The sequence below is a fragment of the Aphelocoma coerulescens genome, chromosome 2 (assembly GCF_041296385.1).
Source record: "Aphelocoma coerulescens isolate FSJ_1873_10779 chromosome 2, UR_Acoe_1.0, whole genome shotgun sequence".
NCBI lineage: Eukaryota > Metazoa > Chordata > Aves > Passeriformes > Corvidae > Aphelocoma > Aphelocoma coerulescens.
In genome coordinates this window covers 80,130,882-80,149,057 of record NC_091015.1, presented here as the reverse complement: position 1 = coordinate 80,149,057, position 18,176 = coordinate 80,130,882, and the positions used below count along the sequence as shown (strand labels likewise).

The 18,176-nt window shown below is 34.5% G+C and overlaps 1 protein-coding gene across 2 annotated transcripts in view; it reads left to right on the top strand.

Moving 5' to 3' along the window:
* EXOC2 (exocyst complex component 2) overlaps nucleotides 1-18,176 on the top strand; it is a 128,234-nt gene that overhangs the window by 87,148 nt on the left and 22,910 nt on the right. For both annotated transcript variants that reach the window (XM_069008219.1, XM_069008221.1), the window contains 2 exons: nucleotides 1,218-1,334; nucleotides 5,231-5,372. In XM_069008219.1, the coding sequence (XP_068864320.1) occupies nucleotides 1,218-1,334; nucleotides 5,231-5,372 (259 nt within the window). The remainder of the gene's footprint in view (nucleotides 1-1,217; nucleotides 1,335-5,230; nucleotides 5,373-18,176) is intronic.

Sequence of the window (18,176 nt, the reverse complement as noted above, 5' to 3'; positions counted from 1 at the left end):
TGAATTGTAGACTACAATAACTAGTTCTTTATATCATTTTATTCTTGCAACACATAGATTAATTAATAATTAATTTTTAAGTTGTGTCTGTGGCTTCTTCCCATATGTCATAGGTTACGAATACTTAAAAAAGAAATTATCATTTTAGACAATGTCTGGCTTCCATGGTTCCATGGTATCATTTTCTTATGCAAATCACAAGACATTTTGTCTTCTCTTTCTTGAATGAGAACAGAGAAAGTGAAGAATTGGAGTAAGACTGGTCACTGCATTTTTTAAATTCTCATTTTTCGAATAGTCTGCATACTGACTGATTATAACTTAGAGTAGAAGGCAACTCTCAGTCCTAGTCATCATATTAGTGAAATACAAAACTGTCAGGAGTTCTGGGTCTGAAAACCAATACCATTTTTAATCAGATCAGTGCTGTTATGGTGACTTCATTGTCAGATAATTTTGTTTTCAAAATATTTTCTCGGTTCATTTTTAACTTTTACCTGAGGTAGAAAAATAGTTTGCAATCAAAAGAAGGAGAGGGGAAGAGGGAAGACCCAACCTATTTAAATAGTTCTGTCTTGTTTGGTTCTTTGTTTGGAAACTGTATCTTGTTATATCAAGATCAGGGAAAGGCAATTGTGATATCTCAACTCCAGAATATATTTGTCTCCCTTGTAGTTAAAAAAATCATTGAAGAACAGACTTAAGTTATAACCACCTAGAATTTCTTCAAATTTCTGGAATTATATAACGTACTTCAGAGCCTTCTAGTATTTTAGAGTCGTTGAGTGCATTTGTTCAGTACCTGCTTCTCTTGTTTTAGCCAGCTTCATGTGAAAGTGAAGATGATCTTCAGTTGATTTTATGATGGTCATAATTCTTAGTGTATTTCTTGAAACAAAGTAAAATCCAGAAACAGCTTCCTGGAAAGCTGTCCAAACCTAATTTTTGTAAAGAAGTCTTAACCACAATTCTGTATTAGTCACAACTGTTCCAATGAATGCTCCGGATCCTATAAGAAGCATGTTCAGTCATCACACCTGATACTCATTCAGTTCTCAGTAGTTTATTGACAAAAGTATTTTCATACCCCACTTTATTTATGAGGATGTTTATTATGCACAGAGAGTCAGTAAAGTACTCTGTATACATTTACAGTGTTGGTTATGCTGATACTTCTTTTTTTAAGTAGTATACTCTTTCTTCTCTTAAATTTTTAGGAGCAGAGACTTTTAATTGCGCTTAGTAACTGCCGTTACCTGGAACGTCATACCTTCCTAAATATAGCTGAGCACTTTGAGAAACATGGCTTCCAAGGTGTTGATAAAATAACTCAAGTAAGTGAGAGCACTGGAATGAAGTAGCATTGCTTGAAGATTTTTATTTGGTTTACTTTCTGTGGAAAGTAGGTGCAAGTGTCCAGACATCCAAAATGACTCTTGGGTGAGCCTTCCATAAATGGGTGGGGCTCCAAGCATCAGTTGGACACAACAACAACAAGGATATGGTTCTGTGTGTTCTTACAGGGCTTAAGTAGCTGGTGTAGAAAATGTGAGCTCTTGTTCAGGACTTGTGTGTTCAATGGCAGAGCTTATCTGATTTCTTAGTAAAGCTGTTTAATGTCACTGTGTTCTCTCAATGCAGAGAGTAAAAGATTGTTATCTCAGGAATATACTTGATAAATTATTTCTTCTGGAAATCTGCATTACTGATAGCTCTTGTTCATAAACTAGTTCACGGGTTTTTTGTTGTGTTTTAGGGGGGGTTTTTGTTGTTTTTTCTTTTTCAAAGAATGAAAATGTCAAAGTGGGTGGCAGTAGCTGTCTCATTTTCCTGCCTTTTTGTAAAGATTAATCACTTCTTATGAGAAATGTTGTGACTTAATCCTTAGGACCATAAAGCTAGTTTATTTACAGAAATATTTGTTGATTGGAAGTAAAATGTTATCTTTTCCAGTACAGAGTACAGTATTTCACTCAAATTGATTGTTCAACTATGTAGTACATACTTAGTCCCATTATGCCTGAATGTTGCTTGAATTTCTACAGCCTAAATAGTTTTGAATAGCATTTGAAAGGGATTGCTGTGATTTGTATGGTTAGCACAATATAGAAGATTACTCTGGATAGTGCCATTTTTTGCTACCGAGTTGAGCTCAATACAGTTAGTGTTGTGTATGTAAGCAGCTAAGACATCTGTTATGTATGTGTTCAACACCCTGCCTTGCACAGCCACATCAAAGTATTGCCACTAAAAGTTTGGTATGTTTAGAAATTACCAAATTCAGGTGTTGAAATGGCAGATTAATTTCCAATCTGCTTTAACCCTTTGAAAGCTCTGACTGGTGCAATACTGCATGTATGGGACACGTCAGTTGGTAATGCCAGCTGGGAGGGTTTGGATTAATTAGATAGTCATCATAAAAGGGCAATTTTTGAGCCCTTTATTTTTAATGACAATGGAAGCTCACAGATGTTTAGAGGGGTGGGTTGATTGTTTCAGTTTTTTGTTCTGTCACCTAAACTTCTGAAAGTTTTTAATTTATTTAAATATTAGATTAAAAAAATTGTAATAAAGAATTGGCAAACTTTTTTAAGGACTAGTTTTTATCTGAGAAGACTGAAATTAAATTATACTTTTAAATTCTGTCAGCTTTATAAATTTAATTTTAAAGTGAATTTTGTACTGTGTTTTAGGAAAAAACTATTCTTACATTAGGTTGGTCTTTTTAAAGTTGCCTTTGTTAGTAGGGAAATGATTATCATCTAATATTCTGAAGTACAGAAATTATAAAATGGTAGCCAAGAACATTTCCTTACATTCTATATGGTTATTTCAATTTTTTTTCTTAGTGTTCCAAATACAAAATTACATAAAGCAGCCAAACATTACACTGTGCTTTTAGCACATGCTACCTTGGCACATACTTATGACTCTTGTACTTCTCTGTGGAGATTCTTTAATTCAACTTTTTATCATCAGTTTATTCAATTAGGAAGTGGAAAAAAAAAGATGTATTCCATAAAATTCATCCAAGCTTATTGATTAAGCTTCTGAATAAAATTGTTTCCACAGTTCTGATAATTAGATAAGGTGGAAGGGTAGAGGCTCAAAATGACTTTAATGCAAGAATTGAAAACTGTGATCACACGAATGTTCATAGCAGAAAGACAAACAATGTGAGAATTGTATAATTTTTGTGAGCATTTAACCCACTTAAGGGTCAGGAAAATGGGTGTAGATGGTTGATGTTAAGAACTTCTGCTGCTTCTCTCCCCCAGTCCTGGGCTCAAAATACTTTCAGATTAATTGTTCATTCTTTCTTGCAATCTTTCCACCACCTGAAAAACCAGGTTACCACTATCTTAGTTGTGTATTGAACCTGAAACAGATTGAAGATAACTTGTATGAAACAAAAAAACCTGTACTGAATGTGCAGATGATCTTTTGTATTGAATGGCTGCAGAAGTGGACAGTGGAATTCCTTAATTCTAAACCACTTTGCTAAGGAACATTGAAGCAGTTGTTTTACAGATTCTTTGAATGGGTGCATATTTGCAGGGACTTGGCACTCAAACTTATTTTTCCCCCTAGTTCAAAGCTAAATAGGGATGGTCTAAGGGTTGTTATTCTCCCTAATCTTAAGAAATTTAAGTGACAAATGTCTTGAAACCTGTGTAAGAGGAAAAAAGAGCAAGATTTCTGTACCTTTTTAAATGTGTTCTTTTTTTAAAATGGCAGTCAGGTAGAAGGAAAACAGGAAGAAAATAGCCTTGATCTTCTCATGCCTTATAGAAAGCTTGCCTTTGGGATAGAGATCCTCTTGTGACAAATCAAAGAAGGTTCATCACCTAGAAAACCAGGAAAGTTGTGGTGTGTCTTGTTTCTGAGCACCTACTTCACCATTCCAACTTTCCTAACATCAACTTTTATCAGTAACAACTGTTTTCCCTTACGCTTGTGATCTCATTCCTGAAGACTTCTCTGCCTCTGTTCCTGACTCAAATCTTGCAGTTCCTTTTTCTCTTCATTTAATAATGTAGGCATGCCAGAATAGAACACAATTTAGAGACATGCCTGTAGTAATAAGTTTCAACCCTTATTTTGCAGTTTGCAGTATTAAATCCCTAGAAAGGAATGGTAAGGAGTCTTTTCTTCTTCTGAATTCCCAGTCTGATCTAGAGACCTGCTTTTAAAGTAGACCTCACTTTTAAACCCCTTTACTTCTGGAAATTATTGTTCATATATGTGTGTGCATGTGTGTGTGTGCATGTGTGCCTTTTCCCCTAATTGCTGAGGAAAATGAACACTAGTTTAAAAGCTTTATTTTTGTATTGCTTAAGCTCTTATTTATATAGGTACATACATTTCAGCAGAAGTCACATGATATTTATAGCTTAATTTTAATTTCATTTTATTTGCATTTAGCATCCATTACTATATTTAGGTACTGGTGTTCCACATTGTGTTACAGAATTTTTTTTTAGAAGCTGTAATTACAGGGGATACCTGTGTTTAATAAAAAGCCTTGTATAAAATTTAAAGTTGTTCAGATACAATTAACAAACTGTCCATATCCCCTCAGCTTTCAGAGTGGCTGAGTTCTGTGAATTACAAAAAAATGCATGGAGAGCTGTCAAAGAGAAGAATTCTGTAGATGTTAATGAGATGCAGCTTATGGTTCTATTGTACAGAGATTTGTTGAAGTAGAGAGGGGAAGTCCATATGTTCAGTTTCAGAAGACAGAGACTCCTAATAAATCATGTATTTTTTAAACACAATGAGAAATTGTAAAATTAAAATTTATAGATCTAAAGTATTACATAAAAATCTTAATGTTTAATGACAGAAATTTTTATGGGCATATTTTAAAGCGTTCACAAAATTCAATTGTTTACTTTGCAAGATAAGGACCTCCTGACATGCAGGAAAAAAAAAATCGTGCCAGTAGACAGTTACTGAATGATCTGCCTACTTAGGCATTCCTTGTGTTTTTCACGAAAATGTCTATTGCTGAATACAATCAGGAAAAAAAATTATACTGGGTAGGATGGACAGATAATATGGAAGTTCTTATGTACATAATTATGAATTGAAATGTGTCAATAATTGCTGCTTTTTGCTGAAATTAAAGAAGACAGGAGGAAATTTTTTGGCTGTGTGATTAAATTCTTTTAGTTAATTACTGTTTACTATGTTCTTTCACTTTCCTTTTTTTCGTTTAATTTTTTAGGTTAGTATGGAATCCTTGAAAGAGCTGGATCAAAGACTGTTTGAAATGTACATTGAATTCAAGGCAGATCCAATAGTTGGGTCATTAGAACCTGGCATTTATGCAGGATATTTTGACTGGAAAGATTGTCTCATTCCAACAGGTAAATACCTGCTTATTAAACTCAAATGATTTTAACAGTGATTGATAGGAGCTAAAATATACTGTACAATTAAAAACTTTTTTCTAGTCGGTGTTTTTAACTTTTGACATGTTCTCATTATGAGTTCTTTCTCACAGACTTTACTTAATTCCTAAATCATTTTTCAAATACCCCCAAATGATTAAAGCTGCTTTCATTATTGATAATCTCTTTAATACTTGTTTTTTGTGATTATTTTGCTTCATTGCTTGAATATAATAGAAAGAATTATAAAAGCCATCTTTGCTATTTTCTAATGAAATTCATTGAGGTAGTTTGGGATATTTTCTAATAGAATCTGGCTACTTTGATAATAGATGTAATTACAGTTCTGAAAAGGTAAAATTATAAGAAAATGCACATTATAACAGTAGTTCAGCAAACTGCCATTGAAGGGCAGGTATAAGGTGTTTAAAATGACTGAGATGTTAGTCATTATTCAGATTCTTTAAGATCCTCTGTTTTGAGGAAGCATAATATAAATGAGTCTGTCTTTTTTGCACACTTAGGTCCTGTGCACATGTAATTTGTCCTATGTAAAACCAATGCATTTAAATCCCCTATCGCATATATGCCTGGTTAATACCAAGTAGAAATTAGTTGCAGTGACATAGTACATGGCATTTTGAAGGTGATCTTGTCTTAATCAATTTGTACATTCTTGTTTTGATTTTTTCATAGAGTTGTCTATGGCAGACTTAGTAAAAATTCTGTTGTATTTTAAAATTGGATATGGAGGTAATTACAAGAAGCACACTGGCAATCTGTGAATCAAGAGCTGCAGGTGCTTGTTTGCTTAAAAGCACAAGGATCTTAGAGTTTATTGCTTTAGAGATAAGTGTCTCTTCTATCTCTTGTTAGTACTTTTGTGCTCAGAATATACTCTGTGATACAATGTACTGCAGAAATAACTTAGATACTCATCTTGCACATTCAAAAATGTGTCTGAATAATTCATAACTTATCATCATATTTGAAGTATGTTTTCACTTGGCACGTTTGGATTCCCACCAGCTAACCAAGACAAAGAAGTTGTGTCAGCTTTTTATATTCTCATTTCTTGATCTAGTGCATTGGCATGTATTTACTAGGCTCACATTGCCTTTAGGATTATTTTGTGGTCTTTTTTTTGTTTAAAGGGAATATTGAATTTCTGATAGAGGTGGGCCTTAGCCTTCTTGTTGTCCTGTTTATTGTTGGTTTACATACTGTCTCTGGAACTTCCCAGCAAAAATTGAAGACTGAATATTAGAGACACCCTTTTAGGATTACATATGATAGTGTTGGCCAATTCAAAATAGTAGAAAAGTTGTTTGGGGTTTTTTTGTTAATCCCCAAGCTAGACATGTTAAAAAGGAACATATAGACACTTCTTCTGTGCTTCTCCACCTTGATGAACTACCTTTCTGATTAATTAACCTCTGTCAAATGTACTCTGTTAACTATTGGTATAAAAGTATCATGATTAACCAGCAACTAAGCACCACACAGTTGCTCTCTCATTCCTCTCCTGCCCTGGTGGAGTGAGGGAAAAAATCACAATGGTAAAAGTAAAAAAATGTGTGTTGAGGTAGGGACAGTTTAATAATTGAAATAAAAGAATAATAATAATAAATTTTAATGAAAAGGAAAATAACAGATAAATAAACCACAAGGAAGAAGAAAGAAAAACAGGTGATGCAAATGAAAAATAGTCACTCACCACCAAGTGACCGATGCCCAGTCTGCCCCCAGCCAGCTTTCCCCCTAGTGTATATACTGAGCATGACATCATATGGTATGGAATATCCTTTAGCCCTTTAGCCAGTCAGGAAAAGCTGCCCAGCCGTGTCTCTTCCCAGATTCTCATGGACCCCCACCCACTCATTGGCAGGCCAGCATGAGAAACTGAAAAGTCCTTGACTTAGTGTAAGCATTGCTCAGCAGCACCTGATTCGCGGTTATGTTATCAACATTATTCTGATACTAAATACAGTACTATACAAGCTATTAGAAAGAAGATTGACTCTATCCCAGCCAAAACCTGGACAAAGAGTAACTTTGAGTACCTTCAGTTTGTTTGATTATAGCAATGGTTCATTGACCCTGGAAATATTTGGTGCCCTGAAGATAAAATTAGTAAGTGAGTAATAAGTGACCTCTTCATGCAGGTAGAGGGACTTCATTATTGAAAAGAACTGGAGGAAAAAAAGCTTCTTTGTGAGGCATATGAGAATCAGACTTTTTCCAGTATTCAACTTATAAAAGAAAAAGGATCACTCAACAGCCATATAATTGATTTTTTCAATAAACTGATAGTCACAAACAACTTTAAATTGTACAGTAAGTTTTTAATTGAGAAAATATACTTGTACATAATCTAAACAATGCAGTTAATGCTGCAGTAGACATGCTATCTTTTTGTATTTTCCTCTTAGAAAAACCCAAAACAAACAAAGCTCTATGTTACACTTAATCTCCAAGAGCATGAAAAATACCTACTTTATTAAACTGAAATAGCATACATATGACTGGGAGTGGGCCTAACTTGAGCCAAACACATCGTTCACTCAAGGATTTGTTAAAGAGTGTCATATTGATTTCTTAAGAAAAAATTGTATATTAGAAACTATTACATGTTTTCAGTAATCTTTACAACTGCAAAATTTAAATATTTGATTTGTTTAATTTGCCTGGTTTGGATCTTGAATTTCATAGCCTTAATTTTTAAAAATTAAAAAAAAAAAAAAAAAGAATGGCAAGGCAAGCTCTTTAGACCTCAGTTGTGTTCCTGAGTAGTGCTATCTGTGATGTGTAGTATTGCATCCTTGCTGGATGATTGCTGGGACATTAGAGATTGGCGTGAAGGTTTTTTTATGTGCTGTTTCTGCATTAGCTTTCAAATAGTACTAATGATAGTAAAAAGACAAATTTTGACAAGATCAGTTCTTTTTTTGAAGGGAAAGGAGAGGTCAAAACACCAATTTGCATATATTTAAAAGGTAAGGTAAAGACAAATAACTTCCCTGATTCAGTCGGAAACTTTCAAGCACCCATCTGGCCACTGAAAGTCTCACCAGAATGGGAGCATGTTGATGCCATGATACATCTTTTGCAAAGGACATTTTTGAAAACGTGCATATGAAAACACTCATGATTTGGTTAGGAACAAGATTAAGAATTTTCTGGTGGTGAATTTGCTGTCCAGTCCAGAGCTTCAAGACTACGGCTGTTTCTGAACAGCTCTCTGCAGAGGACACTTGATCTGGACTATTGGAAGTAATGCTTTTGGGTAGATGGAATAATTCAGGGGAGGATGCTAATGCTGAGATAGGAAATAGTGTAACTGCGAGAGAGGGAGAGACTGGAACAAAAAGCTTGTCATGAAGACTGGTATCAAGTAAGGAATGGAGGTGGAGCAAGGTAGGAAACCGGGACTGGGTGAGCAAGTTAAAAACATAAATTAGGGTAGGATTTAGAAATGAAATTAATTAATCCATTTTTATTTAGGTAAATTAATGGATTGCGCGGGACTGTTCAAACAAGAGACAGGCTTGAAGTGCAAATAAAAGGACAGAGAAATCTGATACTCACTAGACAAGTGAGCTTACCAGAGGCTGCTGTGTAATTGAAGAAATCCCCTCAAACTTGCACTTTCATCCTCTAGGGATAACAGCCTATTTGTTTTACTGATTACTTTCTTTGCACAGCTTACAGAAGTTATGTATGAATTATTGTATACTTGAAGTATCACTACAGGCAATGCTATATATAGGCAATACCACTAAGTAGCACAGCAATAGCCTAAATGTTTTGCCTTGACAGTGCTATCAACATTTTCTTTTTGAGAATCAAGGCTTCAAAAGTCAAGGTCTATATCATCAGCAAAATTAATCAAATCCACAGAAATTTCCGGTACAGAAATTACATCTATTTATTGCCAATATTGTTGTTTAGCCATGTAGACCAATGCAGTAAGGGAATTCTCTGTTTTCCAATTTGTTTGTTTGTTTTCTTTTCCATATCAGTAAAAATTATCTACAAAGAAAAACTACACAAATGCAATAATTTATAATTCCATCTTTAAATAATATTTTTTCCCACATGAGTGCACTTGACTTGCTACATAAAATGACAGCTGATTTGGAAATACAACTGGTTTTTATATTAAGTGGAACTGATACAGGCAAAAATCTATCCTGAGCTGTTACAGCATTCGAGAAGTGAATAAAGCATAATCTGGGTGGGGAAAAATGGTGCAGGTAGGTTTCTGTCCTCAGAGTTTGCTGTGTCATGTAAATAACTCACTTAAGCGTTTTTGTCTTTATCTTTAAAATGCCTCCTTTGAATCCTGTCAGTTTGAACATTCATGGTTAATTTGACTAGCTAAAGTCTTGTAAGGTATAGAACATTCAGAAAAATCTTATCCCAAAACCTTGACACTATTTATCATTGGCAGCTCTGCAGGAATCTGTCTGTAAGTACTGAGGACAACACTTCCTTGCATCATAAAATTCATAGGAAAATACAGGAATGAGAAGAACATTAAATGAATAGTTCTGAAGAAGAATTTAGAAAAAATTAAGAGGCCTGTCTTTTGAGGAAGCTTTGAAAAATATGTACTATTCAAGTGTGGTACCATGTTTCTGTCAGTGTGGAAGAAGCTTATGCCTTGCTCATTTAGGCAATTGTCCTATAATTATCAGATATTTCCTTATACATATGCTTTTTGTTATAGTTTTAAGTATAAAAAAAGGATCAATTGTTTGCATGGGGCAAATTTTCATTTAGCCTATGTGCTAAAATTTTTACTGTTTAGTTTTTCAACATGCATGCTCTTTTCAGTATGAGAGATCTGAATGTCAGCTTGTGCACAAAGTAATTTTCTATTTGGCTCTTTATTTTGATCTAAGGTGTGACTGCTGGTGTTAGAAGGCAGTTTTATTTGCTTAATTAGATTTATTGTTAATAAATAACTCATTTAAGTTTTCATTTTAGTTTCAGTGTAGACTTCTGAGTCTACAACAGATTTCAATTTTAACATGCAGCAACAGTGAAATCTAGTTTAGTTCCTTTCTCGTGTTTGAAACATTGTTCTAATTTATTCTACATTATTAACATAATTAAAAGAGATGAAAGGAACAATAGGAAACATAGTGTTAATCAGTTGCCAAGTATGTTTTTAGATTGTTTTTTGTGTATACTGGTCAATCTGATAGTTTAACATACAAGGGGGCTTTTTGTTCCTGTTCATACTTCTCTTTTTTGGTAGTAAATTGTGTTTGTTGGGGTTTTTTTATTTCTAGCTTAAAAAGCATAAGTTATGTCTTATTCATGTGACAAAATTAGGCAGCTTTTTGTTTATATTTTTACATATTTTACTTGCAAAGCTGTAGACTTTTGGAGAAGGAATGAGATGGTTGCTCTGAATTTGGATAGAAGAGATTTCTGTGTATTGTTTGTGCAATACAAGCAAAGGTAGTTGTGGTATGTGGGCATTCAGTCTTTTTGATTATTAATGAGCTTGTGCACAAAGTAATTTTATATTTGGCTCTTTATTTTGATCTAAGGTGTGACTGCTGGTGTTAGAAGGCACTAAACTAATGAGCTTTTGCATGCAAATCTCAAATTACTTTTCATAATATGGCAAGTTTGATTATATTTAAGTTGTTTACATATGCAACTACTATATTAATTTATGAAAGACTGTAGTATGTGAGGATTTGTTTACCACACAAAAGGTTGATGTTCATTTATTTTTCTGAGGAATTCAGATACGATAATATCTCTTCATAACTTATTTTGAAATGCTGGCTGCTGTGCAGTCTAGCCAGCATTCACTCGGAGTTCACAAGCATACAGTTTTTCAGCTGCTGCTCTAACAATCTTGTTTAAATATGTATCTTCTGTGTTTCGCTTGTGTTGTCAGATGTTGGGGAGGGGGGTTGTAGTATATAAAATTTCACAGAGCTTTGAAAGTTTTAGGTGATTTTGCACTTTCAACTGGAAGTTGGTTGTGGTTTTTAGATATTCATTCTGTACTTGGCGTAAATTGAATATAGCAGAGTTAAATCTGAATTTCTTCTTCTTTGGTGTGTTAAGGGATCATTGTTTGAAACATTTCAAATATATCAAATGCCACTATTACAGTAAAAGATTAAGTGCGTCAGATCTGCTAAATCAATTTGTTATACTTGTCACATCTTTTATCTGTTATTTGTCTAATTTATTAATCTAATAAAAAACTTCTAATGGCAATAGCCTGATGAAAAGGTACTCAACAGTTAAAAATTAAATATCAAAAGGCATATTTAATTTGTAGTTACGCAGCGACATACTTGTCAACCCTAACTTTTCTTCTTTTGTTTAATTTGGGGCACCAGCACCCTGCTTACATGAAAGATGACAAGTGCATTTACATCTTAAAAACATTTGGATATAGTACAAATCATTTTCTTTTTCTTTCTTCCTTTTTTTTTTTGTTAGAAATAAGCAATTACTTTTTGACTGAAATGTGCAAAATAGTTTTGTTTGAAATCTCTGTAACCCTTTAGATTTCTCCTAACCATTCAAATGGATGGCTTCAGAATTATCTTACTTACATAAAGTAGATGATTTTGAACTCCAATAGTCGTCAAACTGTTGATGTCCTCTCTTTAGGAATTGTCTGACTTTTTATGCTTTAGTAAGGCCAAATTCTGGTATTTTGATTCAGGGATATAATATACCATGTATGTGAACAGAAAGAAAACAATGATGTTTTGCAGGTCTGTTGCATATAATGTTAAGTAAAAAGAGTATTCTACACTGGCAAATGAAGTTGCCAAAGGTCTTGTGAGTTTGGGGGCTTTTGTTACAAAATACCAGTAGTTTGTTTATGACACAAGGATTCTGACACATAGTAGTCTTTAAATAGTCCAGTTAAAATATGTTGTTTTTCATTCATGCTAACTACTCATGCAACATACATTAGTAAATGGATGTTTCATGCTTCTGTTAAGGAAATACCAACCAAATAACAATTAAATTTGTATTAGGATGAGTTGAATTCATTCATCCCTAAATGACCGATCAATCAGCAAGTGTAACAATCCATGCGTTGAATGACTACAGTTCTTGCATTTGTTTTACTACACATAATTCTTCACAGAGCAGAATCATGTACTAAAATTGTAAAGCCGGGGGCCCTCATATTGTAGCCTTGCCATTTTTTGTAAAAAAAATTAATTTGCTGATTGAAACATAAGCACAAATTTCAATGCATGTTTCAAAATACCTTCATTTTTGTGATTTGATTTTAACGTGAAATTTTTCTTCAATTTCACTTTCAGGCATTCAGGTTTCATTCTATTTCTCACTTCTGTCAACATTGTGTTGTCATATTATATTGGTGTCTGAATTGTAAATTTTAAGGATTATTCTAGCTGGTGAAATGGAATGCACGTTGTACCCGCTATGTCCTTGCAAAAGATGAGAACAGGAGAAGGCAATGGCCCTTCAGCTTGCCAGTTTCTTGTGCTTCTCCAACTTCTTGCATGCAAGATTTTGTGCTGCTAATTTTGATTCAAGTTTTTGTTGGCTGGTCTCAGAAGCTCTAGACTCCACATGTACAAGCATGCAGTAGAGTTTATCTGCAAGTTAACTGGTTTATACCTTATGCTTCCTCTTGCTTTTCACATATCTGCCTTCACTCACAGTTCTGATTTATGGCATTTTCTGTTATTAAGCCTATCAGTAGTTGCTTACTAGACTGCTGTCCATCACTCTTCCAGCTTCTCTTTGGCTTTATCTGTCAAACTTCCTGATAGGATACCTTGTGGCATTTCTGTCTGCGTCTGTGCTTTGCTAAAAGCTATTAATCTCCATGAATTAAGCTCCAAAAAACATTTTATCTTCGGTATTTTTTCAATAAAAGTTGGAAAATCTGCATTCTTCTCAAACTACAAAATAAAAGTGGTCTGCAAATTTGAAAATTGCCTGTTTAAGCAAGGTGTATTTTAAAAAGGGAAATAACATATTTGGGAAAGCATTTGTCTCATTTGAAAGTTTGAAGACCTAAACCAGACTTCTTTTATATTGCTTTAGAGATAGGAAGAGCATGAGTGCAACATCTTTGTATCTCTCAAATGAAGTCTTGCTGTGATTCCTTGGTCAGATGGCAGCCCAGTCTCGTAGCTTGAGAATTGTGTCTGCTCACATACCTGCTCTAACTGGTGGTATTACACGTCACTCTAATTCCTGAATGAGATTATAGTTATTGCCACTTCAGAGGATTTATTTATCAGACATGTCTGACAACTCAGAAGTTTCTTCTGTTGTCTAGACAGTTGTAGGAAGTTGTATGATACTTGTCATCAGTTCAGCATTTTCTAGTTTATGCAGTCAGTCTCTGTGAGGATGTGTTAATGTCAACAATGTTTTTTTTGTTTTGATTTTTTTACAAGGAGACCTAAACTTTTTTTAGCCCCTCAAGCATACTCTTTGAGAAACACTTAAGATCTTCTAATATCATTTAGTATTTTTATGACTGTCTTTGATAATAGGATCTAATCCCTGCATTGCTCAAAGCAGAAAGCTGATTGGAATCAATGATAATGCATGCAGGAGAAGGGGCAAGCATTTTTCCCCCCTCTTCCAGCACCCTTTATTTACAAGCATGAATGAGGGTATATCCACACAGGTTTTGTATTGCCTCAACCCTTTCAATAAAACAAAAGTAGTAATAAATTGTATCATCACCAAAACAATACTCCATGCTCTAGCTTGTTGGCATAGTGAATGTTCTCATGTTTATTTTGTATTTGATAGGCACAAATGGCACCTTTGTTTCCTGTGAGGTTTACTGATTATTTGGGGTGCCCCAATGTTATGGAATGATGCAGGGAACAGTTTTGGAGCACAGGCAGGTTGGATTTGCAGGTTAGATAACTGAACAGAAATGAGTGGATGGACGTGTGAGAGGAAAAACTCAATGGGGTTGGTTTACATGGGTTTGGAAGCCAGAACTGAAGACTAGGGAGATGAGGGAAGTATGAGAAGATCATAGGCAAAAAAGCTTAGAACTCCAAGTCAATAGTCACTATTACTGCTATTTGGTTTTATTTGATTACTAGTTGGGTTATAAGCCAAAATACATTCAAACCTTGGCTGTGAATGAGGTGTTTGAGTGGGCTGTGTTAGACTGCTCCTTCAATTGTTACCCTTAGAAACCAGATTTTTTTTATTACCTTGGTAATTCTCAAGGTAGTTTCTGTGGCAGTCTTTAACAAACTGTGGTGTAATGAAACTAGTGGAGTGGGGAAGGTAAGTCACATGAAAAGTAGAATTACCTGTAGTCCCAAACTGTGGTATCAGCTCTGTTCTGGAGTTCCTGGTTAGGCTTTTTAGCTTGGATTTATTCTCTTCCTTCAAAGATTTATTTCCCTAGGTGTGCTAATTGTAGATACTTTTCTCTTTCTCTCAGAATATGCAGTTGGTAGTGTTAGCTGCTAAAAGATCATGGGACTCCTCTCTTCTTGTACTCAGAACTGTTTCCAAGTCCCTCTGGCAATCTTTACCCAGATTGTACTGGGGTCATCATCACAGTTTCAGAAGGCAGTGTGCATGGTAGCACTGTGAGATCAAGAAGTATCTATTGGTCATGATTAATATTTGGGAAATTTAATTGTGTTGTTGTTACCTATTCATAGGTGAATGCGGCCCTTATTTAAGGTTGACCTCTAGTAGAGGTTGGTTTGCAGCTGTTTGTAGCTAAGTCATAGTTCTCTAGCTCAAATTATAAAGGATTGGAGATTTATGTGTGATATTTAAATGGAAAGTCCCAGGTTAAAACTTTGGTATTGGTCCAAATAAACTAAGCTCTATCAAAATAACCAGACTTTTCTGTGCATGTACCTGCCCATGTGGTTTCTATAATTCACAGTGTTGTGCTTAGAGAATGGTTTCGTCTTAATAACCTTTAGCATGTAGGTACTCATTAGAAACAATCCATAACAGTGAGTGATCTCCCCTGATAAAGGTGCTTAGTGTCTTGTGGTAGAGGTTCTTCAAGGGCCATATAAAATACAGTATTATACTACCTCCTGTGCAGATGCAATCATCTTAAAACATCTGGAATTTGCCCCAGACAACTCTGCAGGTTGATAACCTTGATGCCCTTAGTGAACCCACTGGTCAGTTCACATTCTTGGTTATGGTTTGAAGTTTTGCCTAAGGGGTCTATGGTCAAGCATAAAACAATACAGATTTCAAGATGAAAGAGGAGTAGTAAAAGCTATTATTTTCTAAACGCTGAATGTATGCGGTAGTTAAGGATGCCGTCGTTTCAACATTTTACAAACACTGATGAAAATACAGTCTCCAAAATGAACCTTGCCACTGGACAGACTTGCAGAGGCCTACTAGTACAGTGGGAAAATAGTTGTCTCCTCAGTACTTCATAACACTTTCTGCCCAGGGGTGTGTGCATGTTTTTAAGTTAAAAATTCTAGTGTAACAAAAAGCCTCAGCTTTCTATACAAAACTTCTATACAAAATTCAGCCTGGAGCATATTCTCTCAGTAGCCAAGTTATCAAGCTCTTGAAGTCTTACTTTTTAAGTGGGAAAATATGATCAGCTTCTAACAGTACAGCAGATCCATTGTAATAAAAAACATTTCATTAGCTTAAAATTTCTTTACACAACGAATAGCAATTTAAATTTAATGAAACACTTAAACTTTATTGATGTGTGGATGAAATTAGTGTTGGGCTTGTTCAGCAGTTGAAGTAATTCAAAAATATTAAAAGCCTTTTCTTTGAAGTGTGAAAAATCTTAAGCTTTCCAGTTATTGTGGGTCACTCCTGAGTCAAGATAGCTTCCAAATGTTGATTTTGAATTAAATAATTTTACGAATCTATTGTTCAGGTCATGCAGAAACATTCTTTATTTCAAATCCATGCCCTTTTCAAAATGCTGTAGGGATTCAGTAAAGCTTGGAAGTGAAAAAAAATTAAATAGTAAAACTGGAAGTCAGTGCAAGTTCTCACCTTCATACTAATAAATAGGATTAATATGGGATCTCACCAAATACTGTATGTGTCTTGCAACAATTTTCTCTCATTTTCTCCTTTTTCATAGCAGACTAGAAGCCAGTAAGGTGGGGTAAGGTTTTTTGTTTTATTTGACTGTTGGGATTTGGTTGGGGGGTTTTGTTTCTGGGGTTTTGGTTTGTTTTCTTTTTCTGCAGTAACATATCTAAAAGCTGCTCTTATCTGGTTCCAACTCACTGGTTATTTAAGCAGACAGATAAATAAAGCTATACATAAAATTCAACTTAGGGCAATTTTTGCCATAAATTTAAGGTATACTCTGTGAGTAATTATTCCTGATATGCTGATCTACATGCATTTGACTGCAGTACGTGTTGCATTTTTAAATACGTACATTGGTAGAAGTAAGGACTGGCTGAAAGTCAAAATGGTGACTACCCCTTCAAGGTCATCCCAAGTTGCCAAGTCTGTGGAAGAAGAACCAAACAAACAACAACTAGATTTTACCATAGAAATCAGGTTTGAGAATTTGGTGAAATGAAACAGAGCTCAACCTCCTACTACATCTTCCAAAGAATCCACGGTATCTGTAATCAGTCCCTTTCTGCAGTCAGCTTTTTCCCATGACTCGATACTTCCATCATGCCTACTAAATACTGCTCCCTATTAGTGTTTATAAGTTAATACAGTGGCTTTGATTTGGTTGCCAGTTTGCTGAATTTAGTTACTAAAGACAAATAAAAATTTCATGCACTTTCATTATTTCATGTACAATTGGTACACAAAGCAATATGGAAGAAAGTATTTGAAAATACTTAGAACTGGTTCTGTGCTTTCTTTCAGTGTGGTGACTCCTTGCATTTTTTAAGAGCATCACAGACCTTTGCAGAATCAGGCTCCAGAAGTATTGGGGTTTTTTATTATGCATTGCCTCCTGCTTGTTATCCTTGTACATTTGTATAATTCAATAGAAATAGCAGCTTCCAAAAAAATCATCATTATTACTTACAAAACGTACTGTAGAAAACATGAAAATTGTGCCTCTTAATGCTGCTCATAAGCTTTTTCTCAAAGCACCACTTTTGAAGTTGCTTACTTAAAAAAAAATATTTTAAAATGTCCATACTCTACTTTCTCTTGCCAATTTTGCCTTTTCTTTTACTTACCCAAGTATATCTGTCTTAAGTCACTGTAATAAATGCAGGGTATGTTTTATGGGTAATTAAAATTTTTTCAGTAACTTGAAGGTTAGAGAGATGCAGAGCAAAACTGGACACTAAAATTACTAGTGTCTGTATTGTTCCAAATACTTTATTTGTGAAATTAGCCTCTTTTGGATCAATTGACTTCGGTTTTCTCATTTTTTATGATAATAATATTTGAATGACAGCCAAAGTAAATTCATAAACATAGTATATCTCTAAGCCCATTCTTCATTTATGAAATTGCTGTCATTTTGCATTTGACAGGCTATTATTACAGTACCAGTGACTTCAGGAATTATGAGAAGAACACATAGTTTCCTGAGTGAGTCTGTGTTTTGAAAGGTTTTAATAATTTTAGGTTTTATAAAATCATGAAAGGACACCTTCAGGGTGCCTTAAAAATGATGTGTTTGAAAGAAATAAATGAATATTCCTGCAGACTATGCTTGGTTTGTGTTAATGAAAGGAAATACTGCTTGAGATTTTTGGATTCAACTGTTCTTAGTTTTGATAGAGATGTTGATTTTTAGTCTACCTTACAATTAAAGAA